This window comes from Callorhinus ursinus, unplaced genomic scaffold (assembly GCF_003265705.2).
Source record: "Callorhinus ursinus isolate GAN/ISIS: 27379988/994484 unplaced genomic scaffold, GSC_fseal_2.0 scaffold43, whole genome shotgun sequence".
NCBI lineage: Eukaryota > Metazoa > Chordata > Mammalia > Carnivora > Otariidae > Callorhinus > Callorhinus ursinus.
The window spans coordinates 12,381,435-12,408,920 of record NW_027397105.1 but is presented as its reverse complement, the minus strand read 5'-3'; the positions used below and the strand labels follow the sequence as shown (position 1 = coordinate 12,408,920).

General features: G+C 42.2%; 1 protein-coding gene and 1 non-coding gene across 5 annotated transcripts; one reads left to right on the top strand and one right to left on the bottom strand.

The window, feature by feature from the left end:
• Positions 1-727: 727 nt before the first annotated feature.
• On the bottom strand, positions 728-24,449 carry COPS3 (COP9 signalosome subunit 3). 4 transcript variants are annotated; one of them, XM_025864220.2, is made up of 12 exons: positions 24,211-24,399; positions 20,450-20,579; positions 18,263-18,375; positions 18,120-18,169; positions 16,563-16,655; positions 15,047-15,226; positions 12,145-12,285; positions 9,854-10,027; positions 7,996-8,082; positions 2,388-2,501; positions 1,332-1,412; positions 728-1,054 (listed from the first exon to the last, which is right to left on the bottom strand). In XM_025864220.2, the coding sequence occupies exons 1-12, from the start codon at positions 24,263-24,265 to the stop codon at positions 1,001-1,003; spliced, it is 1,272 nt and encodes a 423-aa protein (XP_025720005.1). In that variant the 5' UTR covers positions 24,266-24,399; the 3' UTR covers positions 728-1,000. The 4 variants fall into 4 exon arrangements, with proteins under 4 accessions (XP_025720005.1, XP_073737921.1, XP_025720007.1 ...); XM_073881820.1 differs by lacking the exon at positions 20,450-20,579 and having other exon boundaries at positions 24,211-24,373; XM_025864222.2 differs by lacking the exons at positions 9,854-10,027; positions 12,145-12,285 and having other exon boundaries at positions 24,211-24,449.
• TRNAR-CCU (transfer RNA arginine (anticodon CCU)) lies at positions 4,779-4,851 on the top strand. The gene has a single exon. It is a non-coding gene; the product is annotated as a tRNA-Arg (tRNA).
• Positions 24,450-27,486: the final 3,037 nt, after the last annotated feature.

The following is a 27,486-nucleotide window of genomic DNA, read 5'->3' as shown; positions in this document are numbered from 1 at the left end:
GCATCTGCTCTATTGGAGCTCACCGTCCGTGGCTACTTCTGTGCAGCCAAGTAGAGTAGGTGCCGCCCCAGACCATATGACCCCCAAAGACTCTCTATTAGGGGCAACTTGACACGACTCCTGAGGTGTTTCTTTCTGTAAATAATGAAAATGTGACCGGCTATACAAGTTGACACATTTTAAAAAGTGAATGCTACTAGCAAGAGAGAGAGTTTCAAAGACTAAATTCTAATTTAATCTTATCACACTTTACAAAGACCCCGCACCATTCCCCGGCTTAATCGGTGAGTCCTCATCAGACACATTTCAGACTTCCGTTGAGAGACCCCGAACATAATAATCAAAATGCAGCCATGTAGCTTAACTGAAAATGATTCTGGAAGAAAATGTGGGAAAGTCTGGCACTGGTCTCCTAAAAAAGCCATTCCCAAGACTACAAAAGAATGTAGCACACACCACAGGTTAGAAAGAGCGCAACAGCATCTCTTGAATTCACAGTTTAACTGTCACTAAAATGCATGTTAATTCTATTTATAAAGATTTAGCTTCTGCGTTATGAACTCTCCCAGACTTTTTTTTTCTCTTTAAAGGTAACCAATATCAAACTTTAGATTGAAATCTTCCCCAAATTCCTGAAGTTTAACTCTTTCTGTTCACAATGAATATATCCTTTAAAAACTCTTCAGAGGGAGAAAAAAGTGATACAGAAGACACATCAATGTTCAAGTAATTTAAAACAAAAAGGTAGATTTAATGCAATAACAACATTAATCTGAGGATAAATAAATCCACAACAGACTTTAAAGTTTGATTTTTTTTTTTCCTTTCTTGGCAGAGAGAATGGTTTTCTTAAAGCACATAGGACTGAAGATGTCAAAACAAAATGTAATCTCTCAATGTCCAGGTCAAACAGGCTTGGTCTTCCCTGCTGCCCTCCTAACACTTGCCACTGGCCAAGGTGATAAATTTCTCTCATCTAACTCAGGATGGACGTTAGGTTTCAAGAGTAACTAGATGGTTTGTTTCCAGAATCATCTTCTTGTGACCCCATGCTCTGTGAAGAAGAAAGTGAGACAATCTATTTATGTTTGCTCTTGCCAAAGGTTTCCCACCAGCCCCAAACAAGCACACCCCATCCCTTCCCAAGGACAGTCACCCTGTGTACAAGTGGAGAGGCTGGAGTTTGAAAATGTGAACTTAGCGACAAAGATTTTCAAGAACTTTGGGCAACTAAACATTTAATCTCAAATCAAGCTCACGTTCCTGATGAGGAAATAACCTCTCCTTTTCTATCCAGGCCACTTCTAGTTAATAAAGGGAACCCTAATCACCTTTTGTACAAACTGGGGGTTCACTGTGATCTCCTGGTCCATGGCCTTCAGTCGCTCATCCAGCTCTATGCACTTCAGCATCTGGTGATAGACACGTTTGAAGGTGGTTATTAGGAAGTGAGTTTAGGTCAGTTTACCTCCTTTTTAACCTAGAGTATTAATATGGGTGCTATAGGTTCACAATCCCATGATCTAAAACACCTGTGGCTACACAGGTTTTGGAATCAGAATTTTTTGAATGCAGAAAATTAACAGAGTACAAGTACTATAAATTAACTAACAACCCAGCAGGATCTAGGGCAGCACCCCATAATCGAACACATTAATATCTTTTGCAGTGAAACCTAAAAATAAACATCCTAAGCGAGATAAAGACCATACATCATTTTGGGTGAAATTCACCATCACACTGAGTTACCAAAAACCTCCAGTTTTCATGGGTTTCTGGATTTTAAACTGCAAAAAAGGGGAGTGTGGAAGTATCCTATGTTATTCTTAATAATTGCTTTTAGGCTTCTGAGATGTAATGCCTGAGGTAAGGAACACAGACTGCCCGCACAATCCCAACTCATGTCTCAAACCCAGAGGGGTACTCAGAGCAGCGTGACCTCAGAAGCTGCAAAGGGGACCCCGCTCCGGCCCCTGGCGGCTGCCCTACAGGGAACCGAGGGACGGCCTTCCTCCCTCAGCCACCCCGCTCCCTCCCACACCTCCCGCAGAGATGAGGCTCTACGTTATAAATGGTGGTTGGGTGTGAATAAAACTGTACCGACTGTAAGACTCTAAAGTGTTTTAGTACCTAAACTAGGCTCTGGTGAGCTGATGGGAAATACAGCCCACCATTTACTTGTTATAACCATTCAGTCTGGGAGAGGTTGAAGCAATGACTGTTTTAAAGATAACTTTCCAGGAACTATGGTTTTTCTAGAAACCATTTGGAACTACCTGTATTTAAAACTAAAATTGTCCAGGATCATGGAGGCAGTATTTCAAATACAGCATCTCAAACATCAATCAAAACAAACAAACAAATCAAAACCTGGCATTCATATTTACCTCCTGGTCGATGTTATGAAGCATGGCTGGATTATTATATTTTTCAGGGTTATCATGGAAACTGACCATACCGTCCTTCTGATTAATACTTGCAAAAATTTCACCATCCTCTATCTGTAAAAAAAGGAAATCAGGAAAGTAGTTTAGACCTGGACACTATGCAGAGCTATAGTGTTTCAATCTAATCGGGGCAAAGGACAAAAAGCAATAAATTTGTTTTCGTATTTTTTAAGCACCATCTGTTTTTTCAACAAGTATTTATTGAACACCTACTATGTGCTAGGCACCATTACAGATGCTAAGGGGTGCAAAACACACACACATACATACACACCTGCCCTTACAATTTTTTACTGAGTTAAGTTTCACATAATGTAAATTAACCATTTTGAAGTAAATAATTCAGGGGCGCCTGGTGGCTCAGTCGGTTAAGTGTCTGCCTTCGGCTCATGTCATGATCCCAGGGTCCTGGGATCGAGCCCCATGTCGGGCTCCCTGCTCGGCCAGGAACCTACTTCTCCCTCTCCCACTCCCCTGCTTGTGTTCCCTCTCTAGCCATCTCTCTCTGTCAAATAAATAAATAAAATCTGTAAAAAAACAACAACAAAAAAAAAACCTGGAGCATCAAGCACTGTTTCTATCCTGCAGGTTGGAATTTTTTCCATAATGCTACTTATCACTGACAATGGCCTCTCTCCTTGTGCATCCGTGCCTTACACCGCACTGAACTGGATATTGTCCTTGTGTGGAAGCATCGGCTGTACTGGGTCAAGTGTAGGTGTACGGTCCTGTCCCCATCCCGGGTAACCATGTTAAGCTCCCAAAAAGTACCCAGGAGGAAAATTCAGGTGTCTGCTTATCTTTGCAATGTGACAGCACTTGGAATTGCACCATGGAGCATGCTCAGAAATAGTAAATTTGTCTCCCGCTGGGATGCAAAAGGTCCATCTTCTGCTGAGAAGTGGTATGGGAGAACGCTCGATCCTTGACTAGAAATGGCAACATCATGCAGTGGGTCACTGCAAACTGACGCATTGGTTTTTGATACAGGTTTCATGCTGGCTTCATTTGCCAGTCATGTTGTTTAGTTGGGAAGTAAGCAGAAAAGGGTCTTGAGATCGAGGAGGGGTGGGTCTAGGAGGGGGAATACTGGTCAATCCCTGGCTTGGGACAGGAGTTTGTTGCTGTGCTCTGGTGGCATCTCCTTTGTCAAAACCAAGATGTGAAATTAAAGTCACAGTTCTGTTTATTTAAAAATTCTAGTAAACACTCAAACTTTGAAAAAAAAATAAATCAAAACAATAAGTTTACATTAGCATACTCCCAACCTCAAATGAAGGACTTAGAAATAAATCGAACAAAGTATGTACAGGATCTATGAGGAAAATCAAAGGATAAGAAAGGAAATCAAAAAGGACTAAATAAATGGAGAGATATTCCAGGTGCACAAATAGGAAGACTCCCTATTGTCAAGATGTCAGTTCCTCTCAATTTGATTTATAGTTTCAACATAAGCCCAGTCAAAATCCCAGCAAATTATTATTATTATTTTTAAAGATTTTATTTATTTGTTTGACAGAGTGAGAGACAGTGAGAGCAGGAACACAAACAGGGGGAGTGGGAGAGGGAGAAGCAGGCTTCCCACGGAGCACGGACCCCGATGCAGGGCTCGATCCCAGGACCCTGGGACCATGACCCGAGCCGAAGGCAGACGCTTAACGACTGAGCCACCCAGGCGCCCCCCAGCAAATTATTTTATGGGTATCAACAAACTGATTCTCAAGTTTATGTGAAGGGACAAAAGACCCAGAATGTTAAAGGAGAAGAACAAAGTTGGAGGACTTGTACTACCCGACCTTAGCACTTCCTATAAAGCTACAGTAATCAAGGCAATGTGGTATGGGTGAAAGAACAGACAAACGTAAAGTGGAACAGAACAGAGCCCAGAAATAGGCCTACATAAGTAGTCAACAGATCTTTGACAAAAGAGCAAAGGCAACACAATGGAGCAAAGAGTCTTTCCAACAAATGGTACTTGAACAACTGGACAACCACATGCAAAAAATCAATCTAGACACAGACTTCACATCCTTAACAAAAATCAATTCAAATGGGTCACAGATCTAAAGGTAAAACGCAAAAATATAAAACTCCCAGAAGATAATGTAGGAGAAAACCTAAATGATCTTGGGTGTGATGATAACTTTTTAGATATAACACTAATGACACAATCCATGAAAAAAATTAATGGATAAGCTGGGCTCCATTAAAATTAAAAGCTCCTCTCTGCAAAACACAATGTCAAGATAAGACAGGCCACAGACTGGGAGAAAATATTTGCAAAAGACACATCTGACAAAGAATTGTTACACACAAATGTACAAAGAATTGGCCTAGTTGGCTTAGTCAGTGGAGCATGTGACTCCTGATCTCAAGGCCGTGAGTTCAAGCCTCACATTGAGCATAGCGATCGGCTAAAAAAATACACACACACACACACACACACACACACACACACACACACACAGAGAGAGAGAACTCTTAAAACTCAAGAAAACAGATTAAAAAATGGGCCAAAGACCTGAACAGATACCTCCACATACAGATGGCAAATAAGCATATGAAAAGATGCTTCACATCATATATCATCAGAGAAGTGCAAATTAAACTGTGATACCACTATACGCCTATTACAGTGGCTAAAATCTGGAACACTGACAACATCACATGCCGGTGAGGATGTGGGCCAATCAGACCTCTCTTTCATTGCTGGTGGGAATGCAAAATGGTGCTGCCACTTTGGAAGACAGTTTGGCAGCTTCTCACAAAACTAAACATAGTCTTACCATATGATCCAGCAATCACACTCCTTGGTATTTACCCAAAGGAGCTGAAAACATATTCACACAAAAACCTGACATGGATGTTTATAGCTGCTTTACTCATAATTGCCAAACTTTGAGAGCAACCAAGATGTCCTTCAGGAGGTGAATGGATAAACTGTGCCACATCCAGGCAATGGAATATTACTCTGCACTAAAAGGAAATGAGCTGTCAAGTCATGAAAAGACATTGAGGAACCTTAAACTTTGATTACTAAATGAAATAAGCCAATGTGGAAAGGCTACACTACATAGTGTAGGATTCCAACTATATGACATTCTGGAAAAAGCAAAACTATGGCAACAATAAAAAAGATCAGTGGTTGCCAGGGGTGGGATGAAAAGGCAGAGCACAGAGGATTTTTAGGGCAGTAAAAAGAACTCTGTATGATACCACAATGATGGCTACATGTCATTATACATTTGTCCAAATCTATAGAATGTACACCACCAAGAGTGAACCCTCATGTAAACTAGAGACTCTGAATGACCATGTGTCTGGAGAGGTTCAGCAACTATAACACATGTGCCAGTCTGGTGAGGGTTGCTGATAATGGAGAAAGCTGTGGATGGGCAGGGGCAGGGGGCATATGGGATATCTCTGTACCTTCCCCTCAATTTTGCTGTGAACCTCAAACTGCTCTAAAAAAAAAAAAAGATGTCTTATTAAAAAACAAAAACAAACACAAAAACCACCCCACAACAATCCCCACCCTCATAGACCTTATGTCTAGGGCGAGTCTTGAGCGCACACCCAAGCTTGGCAGTGCGGCTATCCTGGGCTGGATCACTGTCTGCTGTGGGAGCGGTCCTCCGCATTGCAGGATATATAGGAGCACCTCTGGCCTCTATCCACTAGATGTTAGGACCCCTAGTTGTGACAACCAGAAATATCTTCAGACATTGCCAAATGTCCCCTAGTAGACAAAAGAGGCCTGGTTGATCCAGCGCCTGTCAGGGTCTGTCTGGGTTGGTCACACAGGGTTCAAAACCCATCCCCCTGCTTTGATCCCTCAAAGCACTTCCCTAGCTCGCGTGTCCTCACAGCTGTCATAAACACTCATGCATTTCTTTTCACCCACCAAAGAGTGAGTTTCCTGGGAGCACTGTGTAGCTTACTCAGTCTGTGTAACCCCTGTGGGGCTTAGCAAGGTGCTCCTGACAGGCACTCCATGGTTGCTCAAGTCAGACAGATTTTGTGTGGGTGTGTGTGTGTGTGTGTGTGTGTGTGTGTGTGTGTGTGTGTGTGTGTTGAGAATTCGGTTGAAGGAAAAAAACTTCAAAACATTTGTAAATTGCCTTATGGAAATAAAGTACTCCATTATCACAATGGAAAATAGTTTTATTACTCCTAATCCTGACATGGCAGTGCTCCCGAAATCAGAGGGGGAGATCATTAGCAGAAAAATGTAAAATGCTGACTTGTTACATGCAAGATTTGCCTGACCGGGGGCTCAATCCCAGGACCCCAAGATCACGACCTGAACTGAAGGCAGACGCTTAATCAACTGAGCCACCCAGGCGCCCCTACCATGTACTCATTTAAATGACGCTTATCCAAATTTGGGGAGTGGAGAGATGCAACTGGGACGTTACCAGCAGGGATATTGCTAATATCTGATTTCTGAAGGCAGGTACTCAGATGGTGCCTGCTTTAGCCCCCTTTATTATAGATATTGCTCTAAGTGTAGTCATGAACTGACGATGGCCCACAGGCAGGTAAGGGGCTCAAGTCAGATCCCAGTCAACGACTGTTCACTCTCTAGGTGAACAGGACATCCTTGGTGTGGGCAGCAATGCCATGACCTATATATGGACACAAGTTCATGACGTCATCATGGACCAGCACATTGAGTAGCACTGCTTTATGACTCTTGGTACATCTGAACTATTTCACAAGTGCTTTTTTTTTAAGATTTTATTTATTTATTTGACAGAGAGAGACACAGCAAGAGAGGGAACACAAGCAGGGAGAGTGGCAGAGGGAGAAGCAGGCTTCCAGCAGAGCAGGGAGCCCGATGAGGGGCTCGATCCCAGGACCCTGGGATTATGACCTGAGCCGAAGGCAGACGCTTAATGACTGAGCCACCCAGGCGTCCCTCACAAGTGTTTTAAAAATGTAATAGGACGGGGCGCCTGGGTGGCTCAGTTGGTTAAGCGACTGCCTTTGGCTCAGGTCATGATCCTGGAGTCCCAGGACTGAGTCCCGCATCGGGCTCCCTGCTCAGCAGTGAGTCTGCTTCTCCCTCGGACCCTCCCCCCTCTCATGCTCTATCTCATTCTCTCTCTCAAATAAATAAATAAAATCTTTAAAAAAAAAAGAAAAATAAATAAATAAATAAATAAAAATGTAACAGGACACACCATGCATATCTTATGAGTACATAAGAGTGGAAAACCCCATAGATTTTAAGGAAGTAAATCAAAATGTCCAGAGGTTGACCTGGGATGTCCCTCTCTTTCTCTCTCTCTCTCTTTTTAAAGATTTTATTTCTTTATTTGCCAGAGAGAGAGAGAAAGAGCACAAGCAGGGGGAGCGGCAGGCAGAGGGAGAAGCAGGCTCCCTGCTGAGGGATCGTGACCTAAGCCGCAGGAGCCGCTTAACCAACTGAGCCGCCCAGGCATCCCTCTTTCTCTTTTTTAATACTTTCTACAATGAACACCTATGACTTTTACAGGGACAAAAATCCACTAATTAACTTTTTTAAAAGTGAAAACTCACTTACCATGTGTAAGACATATTTCTCTGCCTCCTGAGGTCCAGATAACTGCACACGACTTGCCATATCTTGTAATGATAATGTTAAAAAGGTCTGAAATCCAGAAGTAGAATTAATCACAGGTAGAAACAACTGAGGACATACATTTTATTAACTGTGTACAGAGCTCTAACGAATCACTGAAAATCTGCTTTCCATTACTGTGCAAAATGTGTAGATGACTTGAAGTTGATGAAACCTGTGGCTTTAATCATCAGTCTCCTAGAGGAGTAATGACTTCTAGAAATGTATCCTGCACATACTTTCCTATGTGTCTGAGAAACATATGCACTAGGTTATTTTTACTGCAGCACTGTCTGTGAGAGCAAAGGACTAGAACCACTTAAACGTCCGCCAACAGAGGGCAGGTCAGCGCAGTCTGGTACAACTGCGTCAAACACTCCTATGCAGTTGTAAAAAAAAAAAAATTAAAAAGGATACTTCTCACGGACTGAAAGAGAATCCGAGAATGATAACGTGTACCATTAAATATAAAAAAGGAGAATGAACAGTGTGCATGGGACAGAGAGCATGTGTATCTGTGAGAGAGAGGGTGTGTGTGCAGGCGTATGTGCACAGACGTGCTCTAGAAGGCCACCTGAGAACCTGGTAATGCCGGGTTGCCTCTGAAGAAAGAAAACAGGTGGCTAGGGTACAGGAAGCGGATGGAGATTTCTGTATCTTTTGAATGTTGTATTGTAGATGTATTACCTATTAAATATAGTAGACGACATTGCATTTGTTCTTCAAAATTCCAAGCTAAAGTATATAAAGCACATGGGGGCTTCGAAGGAAGTGAGTGTTTACCACTGCTCTGCAGGGGACCGGAAAACGCCCCCTTTCGGGAACACACCGAAAGAGCTCTTTCGTTAAGGAACGCTGGTAATATTTACAGCAACTGTCTTCTCAGAGCAGAGCGTGTTAAAAGCCCAAGGCTGAGACTGTAATAAGCCAATGACCAAAAAATCTACATGTACTTTACTTCAGAGAGTAGCATCCAAGACAATGAAATTATTGTTAAGTCGTAAAGAAGTCCATAAGCAGTTTAAGACAAGTGAAGACTTAAATGTCCTATACCCTTGCTCGGCCTACCTGCCTCCACGACTCTGGCTTCTCCCCACTCTCTGGCTCTCCAGGTCCACCCACTGTCAGACCCTCCACCCAGTAAAAGCAATCCTGTAGGTTTAAGCTGCTCTCCGCTCCCTGTTATCTGCAGCACGTGCCTTTGGAGGTCACCTGAGATTTCATGTTCCTTCTGTACTTTCTTGTACTGTTTGCACACTTGGTAATCAGCATGTTTCTTGTCATCCAAAACCACCACCTTCCTTTCATTTTGAAAATAAAAATCGTGCAACTGGCTTACCTCCTACCTCCTCCACATAGCTCACTCACCTCTAGCCTAAGTGGCAATGTCAGGGCAGTGCCATGTTCAAGTAAGAAGTTCGAACAGAGATCAGCACAGCCCAAGAGGTTCCGCGCTGGTCACAGGGGACCCGTGTGTGCACTGTTAGTTCTACCCTGTCTGCCCCTGGCTCTGTTGACCTCTCTCAGGCTACCTTTCTCTGCCTCCCCATGGAGCCGTATCTCCTACCTGTCTTCCTCTTCACCTGTTCCTCTTCTCAAATACCCTGCTCTAGCCCTGAAAAGACCAAAAGGTATAAATCAAACTCTTTCTAAGTCATCAGTTGTGAAAGTTGTTGCTTAGTAGAGATATCCTGCCACACTTTATCCCTGTGTCTGCTTCCTCGGCACTGAGAAGGGGAGAGAAGAGGGGAAGGCCCCGGAGAAATCAGGAGATGCTATCTGAGGGTGTCACTTGCCTCACCTTGGTTAGCCTTTGAATATTCTTCTTATAAAGAGAAGACAGGCATTGCTTCACCAGCCCCATGTTGTTATCACGAGTAAAAGTCTCGCTGTGCTTGTTCACCAGGTTGCGGAGTTCTGAGGGATTATTGGTTGAATAGACTTGTGCTAACTCATGGTACGCATTGCTAAGAGGCTACAGGTTTAAAGGCGGGAAAAAATCAGATTAAAGAAGTAGAGACATACACTTCATATAGAAAGCAAAAGAAGACATGCTACTATGTTTTGAACAAGTACATTCACTGTCCTTTACTGTTACCTAACAACTTATAATTTACCCAAAGCGAATGCCTAGTTTTTACAGGTAATTACACTGGGAAAAAAGAAGGCAAAATCTCCCATCATTCTCAACTCTCTTGCAAACCTTCTCACACACAAACACATACCTCATCAAATGCAACAGGATCATCTGCTCTTTTTTGATAAGAAAAAAGAAGACAGAACAAGAGAACTAACAGTGGTTGAAGGCCTACTAAGAGCCTGAGCTGCTTTAGGGATTTTATATACGTTATCCTCTATTTTAAATATTAAGAAATTGGGGCAGAGGGACGCCTGGGTGGCTCAGTCATTAAGCGTCTGCCTTCAGCTCAGGTCATGATCCCAGGGTCCTGGGATTGAGCCCCGCATCGGGCTCCCTGCTCAGCAGGAAGCCTGCTTCTCCCTCTCCCTCTCCCACTCCCTCTGCTTGTGTTCCCTCTCTCACTGTCTATCTGTCAGATAAATAAATAAAATCTTAAAAAAAAAAAAGAAAGAAATTGGGGCAGAGGTCTGAAAGAATGTGGGGTGGTCATCAGGGGCACAGGTAGAAATTGGGTTCAAGCCTCTATCTCTACTCTGAAGTCTGTTCTTTACCATGGATGATATCCTCATAAATAAACTACTAATGCTTGTGAATGATACCCTGCAGTCATGAAGACATCACTTTATAAAAACATTTTTACTAAAACAAGGCAGCTCAAGGGCCACCTGAAGGGACCATGCAGTTCTCCAAAATGATCTGAGAATGGCTACCCTAAACCTACCCTGCCCATCACTCTTCCATGCGATTAGAGGGAATTTCTCTTAACCACCACCCCTCCATCCGTGACTGGGCAGCCTAGAGCCCTAAGAACCACAATAAGGGTCTTTGGCAAAGAACACTTGGCCATCTTCAATAAGACAGCATAAAAATCTTCTCATTGGGAAGATTTTCAAATTGATATCCTGAAATTTTGAGTTCTATACAATGAAGAACAGGGTTAAAATTGTTATCCAGGGGCGCCTGGGTGGCTCAGTCGGTTAAGCATCTGCCTTTGGCTCAGGTCATGATCCCAGCGTCCTGGGATTGAGCCCCGCATCAGGCTCCGTGCTCAGCAGGGAGCCTGCTTTTCCCTATCCCTCTGCCTGCCTGCCTACTTGTGATTTCTCTCTCTGTCAAATAAATAAATAAAGTCTTTAAAAAAAATTGTTATCCAAATGACTGTGACCTCATGACCTTCTGAACCGCCCAATTTTATTCTAAACCATGAACATGTATTTTAAAAAAATTTTTAAAAATTATTTATTTTTGGGGTGCCTGGGTGGCTCAGTTGTTAAGCGTCTGCCTTCGGCTCAGGTCATGATCCCAGGGTCCTGGGATCGAGCCCTGCGTCGGGCTCCCTGCTCTGCAGGAAGTCTGCTTCTCCCTCTCCCACTCCCCCTGCTTGTGTTCCCTCTTTCGCTGTGTCTCTCTCTGTCAAATAAATAAATAAAATCTTAAAAAAAAATAGAATAAATTCAATTGTGGGTAACATGTTAAAAAAAATATTTATTTTTAAATGTAATCCCAAAGCTGGATCCTCAGTGAAAACAAAAGTTCAGTGAGCAGAACTTGTGGTTTTCATATGGGGCCTCTGGTAAGATTTCCCAAAGCTTGGGCAGATTGAGTTCAATAAAATCAGCACTGCCTTTTCAGTATTTCTGCTAAACTGTAATGAAGAATAACAACAACAACAACAAAACAAACTTTATAGGAGCCTAAACATCTATGGCAATTATTACTCAAAGCAAAAGTTTGAAAACAAATTTCTAAGAAACATTCCACCCCAATCAGGTGATCAGAGGGTGTATGGCTCCCAGACCATAAGTGTCTGCTATTAAATTTACTAAATGTCTGCTAACTTGAAGCTGCTGGGAGAGCTAAGTCGTTACAAAAGAAAATTACAGAATTAGTTATCATTACAATTTCCTTATGGACTTAACATGTCACCTAAGACATCCATTTAAAAAACTCACCTTAATGAATCTACCCACAATTTGAGACGTATATTTCGGTAGCTGTTGTACTTTTCCAAGTAATATCAAAGAAACTAGAATATACTTTTTATAGGATTCCAACATGATGTGACTGACCGCCATGGCAGGAGTAGTTATAGCCTGAGCAAGAGGAGAGAGCACCCCATAACAGAAAGGGCAATCAGCTACACGTATCACTTTAATTAAATAACAATTCTTACATTACATGTCCTATTAGTATTTTTAATAGCATCTTCATTGAGACACGATTCTCATGCTATAAAATGACGCTTTTCAGGTATACTACTCAGTGGCTCTCAGTATATTCACTGTACTGTCCAGCGATTGATGACCATTACCTAATTTCAGAAAACTTCCATCCCTCCAAAAAGAAACCCCACACCCCTTAGCAGTCATTCCCCCACGCTCTCCTTCCTCAGGCCCCAGGTAACCATCATGCTACTTTGTCTCTGTGGACTTGCCTGTTCTGGACATTTCATAGAAACAGCATCATAATAAACATGTGGGCTTTTGTGACTGGACTGGCTTCTTTCACTTGTTTTCAAGGCTCACGCGTGTTGTAGCAGTTACTGGTGTCTCATTACACTTTACGGCTGAATAACATTCCACTGTATGGCTAGACCACATTTTGTTTACTCATCCTCAGTTGATGGGCATTTGGGTTGTCTCACCTCCTGGACACTATGAATAAAGTGGCTGTGAACATCAGTGTACATATTCTGGGGGAGACATTTGTCTTCATTTCCCTCAGGTATATTCCTAAGAGTGGAATTGTTGGGTCATGGTAGTAACTCTAGGTTTAACATTTTGAGGAACCCCAGACTGTTTTCCACAGCGGCTACACCATTTGACACTCCCATGGGCAGTTATGAGGATCCCAAATTCTCCACCTGCTCGTCAATGCTAGTTATTGTTGGCTGTCTCTTTTTCGTTCTAGCCATCCTACTGGGTGTGAGTTGGTATCATATTGTGGATTTGATTTGCATTTCCTTGACCACTAACGATGATGAGTATCTTTTCATGCATTTATTGGCCATTCGTATATCTTCTTTGGAGAAATTTCTATTCAGATCCATTGACCCTTTTTAAATTTTAGTTTTTTTATTGTTGGGTTGTAATAGGTCTTTGTACATACTGGCTGCAAGACTCTTATCAGAAATAGGATCTGCAAATATCCTCTCCCACTCTGTGGATGCCTTTCTACTTTCTTTCACCGGGATTTATGAAGGTCAGGGAGAAATGAAAACTATCATACCCAAGTCAGCTCAAATATTCCAAATCAAAACCCAAACCACTGAGCCTGTGAGGTACTTGAGAGTCTACAGAAACACTCACATAAGTGCATGTGGATACACGTACAAGCATTCCTACCACAACGCTGCTCTAATAGTGAAATAGCACAATCAACAAACATTCCCACCAATCAAGGCCTAGTAAATCAAGTAGGTCAACATGTGGTGTGATGTGAGAAGATCGAGCTGCTTTCACTTTTTGCTTACATAATGCCATATGATCTGATTTTTTTTCCAATAAGTACATCTTCCTCTTGGAATTTTTCTAAGCAGTAAAAAAAAAAAAATCTATCACCTTCCAAAATTAAGGTACTAATGCCATCTACAGCTGCCTGTGTATTATTCAAAAACAGCTGCAGGAAGCAGTCAAACACTAGACAATGTTTGTCGTTAGGGCAAAATCTGGGGATAAACACACTTTCAGTGAAAAGGCTCCTATCTGGATCAAAGATGTTTTGTTTTTAACATTTTAACTATTTGTGATAGAAATATTTTTTTCTAAGTGCATTGCATACTTTCCTGCCTTTTTAATGCCCTCGTCATCTTGACATTTCTGGCTCATTAGTATGTTATCAGCCATCATCTGGGGTTATAAAATGATCAATTTGCTCAGTGGCTGTGAAGTGTCTTTATCATTTTGTGAAGAACTCAAACTTTTAACTATGTACTCTGAAACTCAAAGAGAAGTCACCTTGAAGATTTTACTTGACCAGACACATCATTTTTTTGAGTAAGCTCTACACCCAACATGGAGCTTGAACTCAAGACCCCGAAATTAAGAATTGCGTGTTCTACTCACTAAGCCGGCCAGGTGCCCCTGACTAGACACATCCTTTAATGACACCATCTCTGCCCAACACCTTCTGGTGACTCTTCCCTCGGTCCCCTTACAGTGTTTATCAACCCCCCACTCACTGAGGCAATGCTCTGTCAGAGAGGCATGCCATGCATGTCTATCTATGTGTTAACATTTCAACTAAACTGTGAGCTCCTTCAAGGCTTAGAATATCCTTTATTACCTTAATATGTGCTATGAATGTAATAAGAAATATAAACATCTGACAAATTTCTTAAAATACTAGTATTAGCCAATATTGTACCTCTTTCTCAGACTCTAAAAAATTCTACCAAATTGTGTAATGTATCTCATCACACAGACCAGTGGCCACTACACAGACACAAAGCAGGAAGGGGTTTTCCACATAAGAACGTTTTACTTATTAAAATAAATAAAACCTAACACACGTGGTTTTAGAACAAAAAGACACTTCAAAGATCATTCAGTTCAATCTCTTCCCTTTCTGCAAAGGAAGATATAAAGGCCAAGGGCTGTACACAGCTTAACCTGAATCAGACAGGGTGTGAGCGGCAAAGCCTCGATCAGACCCCACGCAGAACTCCTCCCTCCACTACCACTGCCCTTCAACTTAAGGAACAGTTTACCACCATTTACGTGATGACAGAGAAACAGTGTTTGAAAGGACCTCCACCTGAAACTCAGAGGCCTGAGATCAATCCACTCTAGCTGTGCACGTCTTTGATCACACAAGTTCAAGGCAACCTCAGGGGCATCTTAGAGAGATGAGTACCTGTTCATAAAAGTACAGTGCTCTTTCGAAGTTCTTCAGCCCGGTATAGATCATCCCTCCATAATAATAGTAACATAAAAAGTGCTTTGCATCATAGGCTCCATTCTCTTTACAGATATCCATCATGTCCACATCAAGGTATGGAAGAGCAGGCTTAAAGCATTTTGCCAGCAAACAAAGCTGTGAAAAATTTTATATTACATCATCATTTTAATTGTACTTGGCAGGCTTTAGCAGAAGGAGCAAATTCATAGATTCCAGAAAGGTCAAGAAAATATTTTAAACCATTTACTGATTAAAAATGTTCTAAATGTTGACACAGTACCCCGTTTTCCTAAGCACTCAGAATAAAACAGCATTTCTTTATAAAAAAACTAAACAGCCATGAGATAAAGTACTCCATAGGTGAATGAAAGCTCAGCTATAATTAGCCCACCCAGCACCCATTCCACTTACAGATGCCCAGACAAGTGAGTCCTTTTTCTCTTTGAAGAGAACAGAAATGGACCGGTATAGTATGATAAAAACTAAGTTTCTCTTCAATTATTTCTTTTCAACTGCTGACTCCTGTACGTAAGTATAGGGAATTGCTCAACTCAGAGTCAAGAAGGCAAGCACATGGCAATGTTCTGTAACTGCACGATGCTGGCACAGGGGTAGATCCACGTACAAACTCAGAGCTGGGCGTTTAAGACCGTGCACTTTACTGTATGTATGTTATACCTCAATCACTAAAGGTTTTTAAAAGATAAAAAGTAAAGAAAAAAAAAGTACCTTGATGTGATACTAGGACATCTGTTTGGAATAGTCCAGGTACCATATTATTAATTAAAGACACAATCTACACCCCACGGGGCTGGTTGAACCCCCCCCCGCAGTCTTATGGAATACTCTGTAGCTGTAAAGCACTGATGTTCAGTCCTCTCCAAGATACACTAAGTAGAAAAAAGCAAGGTACACAAGAGTTCATACAGATCATTGCTATTTGTGTAAAAAAAAAAAAGAGAGAAAAAAAATGCACGCCTTTGCTTATATGAGCACAAAATATCTTTGGAAGGATACACAAACTACTAACACAGATTTCCTCTGGAGAGAAGAGATGGGTGGCCAGTGAGCAGGGTGGTAGGGAGACTTCATTACACATCTTCCCTTTTGCCTCCTGGGCTTGTAACCGTGTAAAATAAAATAAACGAGTAATACTTCAAAGTGTAAGAAGTTACCTGTATTTATTCTCAGGCTCCCTAATTCCTTAAAAAGAAAATGACTTGGGACATTTTTAACATCACAAGCATTACTTACTCAGTTTACTCACATCACAAACCTACTGGCTGAGCCCCATTCTACAGTTTGTGTTCAGTAGCAGCCAGCTGAAAATTCCCTTACTAACAAAGTTAGTATATTTTTCAACTTCTAGAGCCTATCACAGTCTCCACCAAATTGCGTTCCTTTATTGAGCAAACCCATGACCAACCGTCCACCTCTGACTCAGTGTGACTCGCACTCCTTGGTAGCTTACCTGGCAGAGATCGGCGTGTATTGAGGTCAGCTGGTTTGTATTCATCTGCATCTTGTCTATGGCTTGCTTTAGGATGCCAATTCCTCGCAGGGGCTGTCAGAAATGACATCTCTTTCAGATAAGTTCTCAAAGATGGCAGCACATTGGATCTTATGTTGTCACTTACAAATAAAAAATAACACTAATTGATAGGTTCCTTTAAATAACAATATGAGGTTTCCATACTCTTTCAGGAAATTTCTGTCCCTATTCAGTCAGAAAATGTTTTCTTAAACTGTTTCTTATGCTATTTTAGAGTAATTAAGCACCAATTTTTAAATCATAAAGCTTTTTTTTTTTCAATGATGGTCAATAATCAAAAAAGCAGTATTACCTTCTCAACAGTTCATTATATTTTTATCAAGACAAACAAAAAATTTCCAAATTATTTACAATAAAGAGCCCACGCTTAGTAAACTTAGCTGTGGAAAAAGATGTTGGCATCTTCCCACAGAGCAGTCTAGGGATCAGTCATAAATTCTCCCCAACACCACCATCTCTTCCCTGATAATAAATTCCTATTGAAACTGATACCATAACTTATAAACAGACTGTTTCCTGCCTTGATTATAAATAACAAGACTGAGTTTCAAGTGAGGCAGTCAGTTTCTCTAAAATCGCTAAATAACTTACATGGGTTTTTCAGTAAAGATTTTTTTTTTTTAACCATTTCTTTCAAACCACAATTTCTTTAATATTCCAACAAAACACCAAATGGTTCTGTCTTGTCTCCTTCCAAGCACTATCTTAAAGTTCAATTTCAAATAATTAAAAAAAACCCCAAATTATAACTTGTGCCGGTATCGCAAAAGTTAAAAAAGACCAAAGAACTGTTTCAGATTAAAGGAAATGAAAGAGACATGACAACCCAATGCAATTCATGATCTGAGATTTTCTTTTGTTGCAAAGGACATTAGGGAAACCAGTGGTAAAATCTGAATAAGGTCAGTAGATTTATTTAAAGGATTCTGATATTGATCATTGTATTGTGGTTACGTAAGAGAATGTCCTAATTTTTAGGAAACAGTAATTGAAGTCTTTAGGGTAAGCGGCAACGTAGCTGCAATTTTCTTTCCAATGGCTCAGAAAAAAAAGAAAAAGAGAAAAGGTAAATAAGTGTGGTAAAATAATGTTAACACCTGGAGAATCTGGGTGAAAGGTACAGGGATTCTTCATATTGTTCTTGCCACTGTTTGTAAAGCTAAAATGTCATAAGCAAAAGTTAAAAGTTCTAGCAAACAAAGAAAAACCCAGTATATTACAACATAATGGGCGCTAGGATGGTAGTTCCAGAAACATCCACCAGCAGTAGCTGACTGCCCTGAGGCACTGCTTCTCCCTGCATCTCAGAGGGCTCATCCTGATGTAGGAGCTAGCTGTCCCTACAGCCGATGCCTGGCCACCACATACATCTGTCAGAATGCTCAGTACTAACCTGGAACCTTAAGCAATCAGGTCATTGCGTCTGTTAGATATTTCTTAAAATGTAACCATAAATATTTGAATAACATTGCTTACCTGTTTCCTTTCCACAAGTGCGTTTGTCAGCTGATGGCAAAGCCCAGCAACTAGAGACAGCAATGACAAAATGTGGACAACATCAATGACTACACAGGCGAAATGCATTTGGTAGGAAATAAACAAAGTGGTATTTAGCTTACAAGTGTCTGTTGCGTATCGGATGTGCTCCCCGTTACAAGTGCTGATGAAAAGCTGAACCTGTGAGAATAACGTTTCGAAGTCAGGAACACTAGGCATGGAAAACTTCACAAATCTGGAATAAAGAGAAAAGAATCAATTCACCCTGATATTTCACGGGGGGGAATGAAGAAGCAACTGAGGCCAGAAGGCCATCCTATCTCCAGTGCTCTATGAAAGTAAATGAGGCATGGTATTTTTTAAAAACTAAGAAATGGACTGACCTGATTCTTGGCACAATCAAGACACAGAACATAGACACAAATAAAGGTTGAGAAAAATATGCTTAAAAAAGACCTTTGAAAAAAGAAAACTCCCTTAAATGAGGCCAAATATCACACTAATATTCCTGAAGGAACTGAATATAAACTTCTAACCAAAAGTTTTCAAAACCATTTTTCTTTTGAGCTCCAATGTGCTTAGGGCTATTTAGCCATCTGAAAAGCAGTTGTTTTTCATGCTCTGAGGACCTCAGACTGAAGGGGGACAAGGACTGAGAGAGCTCCAGACTGGCTGGAGGCTGTGGCCATGGGTCACGGGTGCTGCGGTCCATCTGGAAGAAAGAACCAGCGGACGGGGGGTGGGGGGGGGGGGGGGGGGGGGGGGGACACGGATGATTCACCCTGAGTCACTAGGCAGATGGGGCCTTTCAACAAACACTCTGAGAGGGGGCTAAGGATGGGTTTGGGGAGGAAATCAGATACACTACTGCCGCTCAGGCACGGCTTAGAAGTAAACTACAAGCTCTTCTTTTTCCTAAGGAAATGAACTGCTGAAACTAACTTCAAGAAAAACGAAATGGATATTACTACCTGAACACAGCTGCTTCTACATCTTTGCATCTGTCCCTCCATCTATATATATATCATTTGACTTAACAGTGTCACTGCACATCTGTAATTGAACATCTCATCAAAATGTATCTCGAACGATCTCATTTGGGCTTCACAATAGGTCAGTATAGCCCTGTGATTTCCATTTTATAAGTACAAATATGGAGCTCAGGGGTCCCATGCCTTGTAACTGGAAGAACATAATTCAAATCCAGGGTACTCAGAAACAAGTTCAGGGTTCGCTCCAGGTTTTCTTTTACAGATATACCTTCGAGCTTCCAAATGCTTTTATGTACTTTACCTCACTTGATACACATCTACATGTAAGTTTGTGTGTGCATAAAACATGCATGCTATCCGGTTTTTTTAACCAGCAAACACACACAGTAGAGATCTTTACCTGCCAGCACCATCCCAAAAGAACCTTCTGCAATGGTAGAACGGTTCTTTATCTATGCTGTCCAACACAGCAGCTTCATGTGGCCACTGGGTACTTGACAAGTGGCTAGTGCACCTGAGGAACTGAAGAGGCCTGTTCCTGAATTTACATTTCAATAGCCACATACAGCTAATGGCTACCCCCTACCGTAACGCAGCTCCAGACCCTCCTTCTGACAAAGTTTCTTCTCTATACTCTATTCCTGGCACATCTCTCTCTCAGGAATGGCTGGGCCAGTGAAGCCAGACACTTGCTGGAGGTCCATTTCCTCTGGGTTTATTTACATTGTTCAATTTTCATGACAAGCCTAACATCCCAATTTGTAATACTAAAACATCAAGAGAAAAAGAATTCTGTCAAGCACACAGAGTTCCAAGGAACCCCAACTGAAATGACATCTATTTAATTTGGTCTTGAACAGCTTAAACTTGTTTGAAGGGAATTGGAAGCAATGTTGCTTTGGATCATTGGTAATTTCACTCAACACATGCCACTGTGCCCTGGGCCATTACTCCCCTATTTGCTTTCAGAGGCAGAGAATGTGGACAATCTGATGGATTACGTGAAGAAAAGTATTCAGATACATGCAAACCATAGGGCCCACAACCGAGATAGCCATTTGATTTTTTAAAATAAATTTCAAAATGTGTATAAAAACATAAACAACAGTTAAAAAACGATACAGCTGAAAATACAACATGCCACGATTAGCTGGAAAATATAACTACTGTGACTTAAATTTATAATTGTGCTAAAGAGCTCAATGTTGTTTACACGGTTTACTTTTCTACACACACACAAAAAAAAAAACTACAGCCAGAAAATGCAGAGCATTCCGGTTTAGCAAGCACGAAACTATAAAAGAAGATGCCCCTTACAAAACAGCAAGGACGCCTAAGGAGTGCTCTTGTACATCCAGAGCCCCGAGCACAGTGTCCAGATGGGATAAGTTCTTTGCAAGGAGTTCCCCACTCTTGTTGATCAGTTCACAAAGCTGAGTCATTTGCCCTGGAAAACAGGAATAACACTATCATTCAGTTACAGCTCTAACCAAATTAAAGAAACTCTAACCACAGACTTCAGACTTCATACCTCAGCAAGAAATGACTTAAAGATGATTTCTTCTATCTCCTTCATTTCAGATGAGGATTCAGAAGGGCCAGAAGTGAAATAGCCTTGGTTATGACCTCAAAACTAGACCTCCCATTTCCCTCTGGCCCCGGAAAGTTTGTACGTTTCCTCCGTTCTCTCTTCCATCCCCCAAGTCAGAAATGCACACATTACTATCACCATTACTCTCATCTTCTCTGTATCCAAAATGTCACCAAATACAATTTTACTTTTAATTTTACTTCCTAAGTCTCTCAAATGGAAAGATGGAAATCATGAAATTCCCATTCCTTTCTCTCCCCTGCCTTAATTCGGACACTTATCATTTCTTGCCTGGACTGCATCGTAAATCTTTGAAACAGTCCCACTCTTCACTCTTTCTCTCCTCCAACCCATTCTCCATATTGGTACCTGTGGAATCTTTCCAAAATGTAAAATTCAATCATATTACTCCAGTGGTTTTAAGAAACCTAATGCCTCAGCCGGGTAACAGGGCCCTGAGCCTCCCCAGCCTTACCTCCTGCTGCCCTCCACCCTCCAACACACACACCTACTCTGGTCACACCAAGCTCTGAAAATTCACGCAACATGTCATGTTCTCTCACCTTTATGCCTCTACACATCCTGTTCTCCAGGCTTGGTCTTCCCTCCTTCACTCTGTTTCTCTGGGTCTTCCTCTACCAGCTCATACGCTTCATTCAACAACCAGCCTGGGTGCTCTTCAGACCCTCATCTCACCTCCCTTCCCCCAGCTAACTTGAAAATGTGTTCTCTCTGTGCCCTCTCTGCATCACCTGGGGTTGTTGGTGGTTAGGTAATTCAGCATAAACTCAGGTGGACAGGCCGTGTCATTTCTCGTTTCAGAATACAGTGCTTACTTACCAGCCAATCAATCAACAGCCTGTTAATTAATCCCCGAATTGATCCACTGATTTTTCTCACATACCACAGTGTTACGTTTTAACAACTAAGGTATAGAATCTAATTAGGCCTGTGTTGGTACTCTGCAGTAGACTCACTGATTTTGATGCGTTATACTGATAACAGACACCACGGCCACACTCTATACTTCCAAATGCTACTAGCTGTCTTTCTGGGGGTGGTAGTGGTGGTGTGTATGGGGTTTATATAAGTGCATGGGCAACAACCTCTTGTCTCCGCCTTTATCGTTCTCTTTTGCATTTTGAACTTCAAGCTATACATATCAACTATTTTTATTTAGTAGCCAAGGGCTTTTTTTCCTTATCAAAACAAACAAACAAACAAACAAAAAAACCCCACTTAAATAGTATAATACTTAAAATCCAAGTGACTGTAGCTAGGAACTTTGGTAATTGTTTCTGGAGCTTCTATACTACGCTTTTAAATTTTTCCAAAATAAAGAAATATACTATTATCACATGTACTGCAAAATAAGAATTAAAAAAATCTGTGAAATTATTAGGTATCATCTTTCAAGATAATACAAGTTGAATGGGGAAATATCATCACTTTATCACAAATCTCACTGGTAAATGTGAAAGAGACAACTTCTTCTAGTTAAATGATTTGCCTTCCTTTTTTTTTTCTTTAAAGATTTTATTTATTTGACAGAGAGAGACACAGCGAGAGAGGGAACACAAGCAGGGGGAGTGGGAGAGGGAGAAGGAGGCTCCCCACGGAGCAGGGAGCCCGATGTGGGGCTCGATCCCAGGACCCAAGGATCAAGACCTGAGCCAAAGGCAGACGCTTAACGACTGAGCCACCCAGGCGCCCCTTGCCTCCCTTTTTTTACTCACTACTCTAAATACATTTAAAATGGTATGAAACACACAGAAATAAGCATTTCAGTCCATTATTTTCCCCCAGTTAAGAAACCAATGCAGAGTTGAGATATAAAATAAAAGCTGGGTCACTATGAAATCATAAGATAGTTTAACTAGTGTGGGCCAAGGGGAGAGTCAACAGTAAGTTCAGTGACACAGGGTGCATCTGACATGAGCCCAATCAGAGATGTGGCCAATGAAATTTCCTCCAATCAAAGAAAGATGGAAATTACAAAATTCCCTTCACTTAAGGTTCACGTTAGAAAATTCTGAGTAAGAGCAGAAAAAACAGAAACCTCATAAACATTTACTATGCAGTGAGCGTGAGGCACAGAAGCCACAGGCAGTGAAAGTATCATGTTTATCTCTGCCTGGCAGACTGTTCCTAAAGCAGTGACATGCACAGCAAGCTTCCAAAGCTTTCAGATAAATCTCACTTGTTGCTAAATAGTCCCTGTTCCATTTTATAAGTGAGAAAACGGGCCCAGAGAAATTAAGTGGCTCACACATGAAGTGACTGACAAGATTCCAATCCGAATCCAAATACCCATACTACATCCCAGGAAGTAGAAACCAAATAGTTTGTGGCATAAATGAATGAATGGTTTCTTCATTTATAGAGACTGCAAGTCTATGCCTTCCCTGTGAACCCCGTTTCTATGAATAATAAGGGAAAGGAGAAGTATTTCAATTGAGGCTTCATACCTGATCAGTTAACTCACAACAACAGTGAGGTAAATAGCACTCCTCCATTTTTACAAATGGAAATAGAGACCAAGAGATTAAAGGTGACTTGTCCAAGGTCATGCAGCTCCTAGAACTTTACAATTAATAGCTGCTAGCAGTAATTTGTGACTGCATCTATTGCACCTCATACAATAGGTACTGTCTCAAGTGCTTTTACATGCTTCCTCTCATTCAATCCCAACACCTCTCTGAAGTAGGGACTAATTTTTATTTTAGAGATGAAAAAACAGGGTGGTGAAAGGGACCTTCACAGCCTGCAACTGATTACTTGAATTCTGAGTCCAGCATTCTATATTCAGGTGATATGAATGAACCAAAGAGCATGAAAATTTAAGTAATAACGGTCACCATTCCACCCCTGGTAATGGAGCCTTACAAGCGAGAGCTCCCTCGGCACTCTGCCGGACTAAAATAGGCCCGGAGGCTTCCCGAGGGCGCGCCGGCCGGCAGCTGAGGGGCCGGCCAAGGCAAGCCTCCGAGCCAAGGCACCCAGAAAGGATTCGTCTCGCGCCCGCTGCCCGCGGCCTAGTCCAGAGGCGGCCAGGCGCCACCGTGACAGACGAGGCTGTGCACCAATCACCGCAGGAGGGGAGGCCGAAGGGACCAACGGGCGCTCGGGAAGGCTTCCAGCGGAAGTCACCGCCCCCAAAACTGTCAAGCGAAGCGCCCGGGTGGAAGGGGCCCGGGCCGGGGGGGAGAAGGGTCCAGCCGGCCCCAGTGATGGAAGGTGGCCAGGTCGCCGAGCGCACGGGCGCAGACGAGAGCAACGGAGACCGAGAAGGCGAGGGGGCTGCTCGAACTCAGCCGCGCCCGACCCCTCCGTGGTCTGAGCGCCGCAACCCCGAGCCCGGCCCCGGAGACGAGGCTCGGGGCTAACAGGGATGTCCCAGCCGTCCGCGCTGGCGGCTGGGGTTGCATGCCCGTCCCCGCGGCCCGGAGGGCCCGCCCAGTCCCAGCCCGGCGGCCCAGGGCCTCACCTTGAGCCGAGAGCTGTCGGACACTGTTCACGAATTGCTCCAGGGCAGACGCCATGTTTCCCCCCCAGGCGGCCGGAGCAGCAGAGGCGGCTCACGCGGGAAAAGGCGGCTGCTCTAGGAGGAGGGGCCGCGGCGATCCTCCACAGGGCCTCAACCGCGGCCCGACGTCACTTCCGCCGGCTCAAGCACCGCGAGATCTCACCTACCTGGGACCCGGTTACTGTTCCCATGGAAACAGTTCCGTTACTCACCGTAGCCGGAAGTTCGCTCTCTTTCCCTTTTCTCTTTATCTGGTGCACTTGTGAAATTCCTCCTGTTATTTAATAGGGCTGTGGGCAAAGGAAGAAATTAAATTTGTAATTAGGCTCATATTTCTCGGAGTTTGCTTGGAATGGCCGTCCCGTTTTCCACCTGGCCGAATCCTTCAAGCCTGGCTTAATTGCCACTTCTTCCATGAGGCTTTCTCTGTCTTGAAGACTGGAGCCAAGCAGGTAGCCTGGATTCAAATCCTTTTCCTACTACTTACTAGCTGTGTAACTTTGGACAGGTTACTTAGCCGTCCTCCGCCTGTTTTCCCCATCTGTAAGATTCTTACAGTGACCTCAGACACGTAAAACACTTGGAACAATGCATAGCACATAGTGAGAACTGCATTTTCATTCAAGGTATATGTTGAATGAATTGATTTCCCCATATGGAATTGATCTGGCCTTCCTCCAATTGACTCCCAAAGCACTTTGTTCCTCTCATATAGACACTTAAACTCTGTTGCAGAAAATTGTCTCCAAAGTCCATACCATATCCATTGCTCTTAACTGGCATGGAGTTCCTTAAATTCAAGCATCTGTCTTACTCATCTCTGTATCCTCTAAGGGCCTACCATAGGATCTGGTGCATAGTAGGGACCGAGCAAATAAGCATACATTTTAAATTTCATCCAATATTTATTGAGCATTAGTAATGTGCTGTGCTAGGCGCTAGGGATACACTGGTGAGTAAAAACAGTCATCCTTTTTCCCTGAAGATAACAGATAAAGCCCCTGAAAAAAAGGGGTAGTGCTCTGAAGGAATGGAACAAAGTTCTGTACGATCATGCAACAGAAGAAACTGACCTAGCCTGAGAACAATAGGAAAGGCTTTCTTGAAGAAATGATACAAGCTGAGTGCTGAAGAAAGGGTAGGAATTAGTAAGGTAAGGGAGATGGAATTTTCCTGAGAAAACCGCATGTGGTCAGACCTTGTGGTGGGAGGGAGTTTGCTATCTGACATTGAGGAACAGAAAGGAGCTGATGATGGTTAGGGGGAGTGGTATGAGATGAGGCTACAAGGTAGACAGTGACCACATCAAGTCAGCTGTCTTAAAGATAGTGGACTTTTCCTTGAGAAGATTGGGAAACTAGTGAGAGTTTCCTATAAGCAAGTAGCATCATTGGATTTGTATTTAGAAAAGCTTGTCTGGCTCCACATGGATGACTTTAGAGAGCCATTTAGGAAGATATCGTAGTAGTTGACATGAAATAATAATAATAATAATAGTATCTTGGAAGTATGAATTGAAATAAATTGGTGAATTTGGGACATATTTAGATGAATGACTTTAACATTTGTACTCTAAGATGGAAATGCCCCTGAATGTTCTATGACAGCATTTGGCCCTGAATCTTTGATCTTTTGCAACACACAAGATGGATATTTTGACTTATAGGACACACTTCTATGGATGTACATGGATTTTAGTGAAAGCCAAAAAATGTTGCGGAGGAGTAAAGCACTACAGTAATTCAAAATAGCCAAAGCTACTAATCCTACTTTAGAATGTGTTGTCTATTTCGATTGTGACAGCTGTTCCCCCAAGTAATTCTGCAAAGAGTGGCATCAGCACTATCTGGGAACTTCTTAGAAATGCAGATTCTTTTTTTTTAAAGATTTTATTTATTTATTCATGAGAGACAGAAAGAGAGAGAGAAGCAGAGGGAGAAGCAGGCTCCCCGCTGAGCAGGGAGCCCAATGTGGGACTCGATCCCAGGACCCTGGGATCATGACCTGAGCCAAAGGCAGATGCTTAACCATCTGAGCCACCCAGGCGCCCAGAAATGCAAATTCTTGAACCCCTACTCTAGATTTACTGCATCAGGAACTCTGAGGTGGTGCCCTGTAATCTGAGGTAAATAAGCAGATAATTCTGATGCATGCTAAATTGGCACAGAGGAGCCATGAGACAAATTACACTCATTTCAAAACAGCTAAGACTCATTCTGCCCTTTCCCCTCCATCTCCAGAATGAAGTGACTGAAAGAGAGGTGCTTACAGGGATAACCTTGAATATATTCTAATTTGTGTCTTTTTTAAAGCTAGTCATTTGTAAAATCTGGCAATTACTTGAGACACACCTTACAACAAACAGAGGCCCAGCAGTTGGTGGAGAAGCTATATTTAATCATTTGTTCCTACTTTCTTTGAACACACAACTACTTTGTGGCTAGTATGTGTCAAGTCCTGTGCTAGATGCTGGGGATGTGTCTGTAAACAAGACAGAAAGTCCTTGCCTACCCAAAGTTCTGGTTTCAGGAGTAAGACGATAAGCAAGCAAATGAACAAAATAATTTCAGATAGTTAATACGTGCTATGAAGAAAGTCACATGGTGATTGGGTACAGGAAGGTCAGGAAATACTTCCGAAGTCTGAAGGATGAGCGGAGCCAGTTAAAAGAGATCCAGGGGAATAGAATTTCAAGAGAAAGAGAAGCAAACATGGTATACAAAAATCTTAAGACCCAAACAAGCTTGGTGTGTTTCTGGAAAAGAAAAAAAAATGCCACTGTGGCTAAAATATGGTGAAGGAGGATGATCCTGGTTTGTCTCAGTTGAGTACTGCTTGTCTATAAAAATAGTAATAATCTCTTAGATTTGTCTAGCTTTTTCAATTCACAAAGCATCTTCAGATCCAGTAGATATTTGCAAATTCATCACTGAAATACCTTTTTTAAATAAAGATTTTATTTTTTTAAGTAATCTCTACACCCAACGTGGGGCTTGAATCCACAACCCGAAGATCAAGAGTCACATGCTCCACCAACTGAGCCAGCCACATGCCCCTCACTGAAATGGCTTTACCAAGTGAAGTGACTTAAAAGAAGGGAATAGGAAGGAAGGAAGGAAGGAAGGAAGGAAGGAAGGAAGGAAGGAAGGAAGGAAGAAAAAGAAAGGAAGAAAGAAAAAAGAAAGAAAGAAAGGAAGGAAGGAAGGAAGGAAGGAAGGAAGGAAGGAAGGAAGGAAG

Excerpts from the sequence above, each read along its gene's own strand:
- COPS3 (XM_025864220.2), bottom strand. The coding sequence starts at position 24,265 with ATGGCGTCTGCCCTGGAGCAATTCGTGAACAGTGTCCGACAGCTCTCG. Across the intron at positions 18,376-20,449 it reads TTAGGCGTCCTTGCTGTTTT|ATTTGTGAAGTTTTCCATGC; the intron begins GTAAGGGGCATC and ends TCTTTATTCCAG. Across the intron at positions 15,227-16,562 it reads TACACGCCGATCTCTGCCAG|CTTTGTTTGCTGGCAAAATG; the intron begins GTAAGCTACCAA and ends AATTTTTCACAG.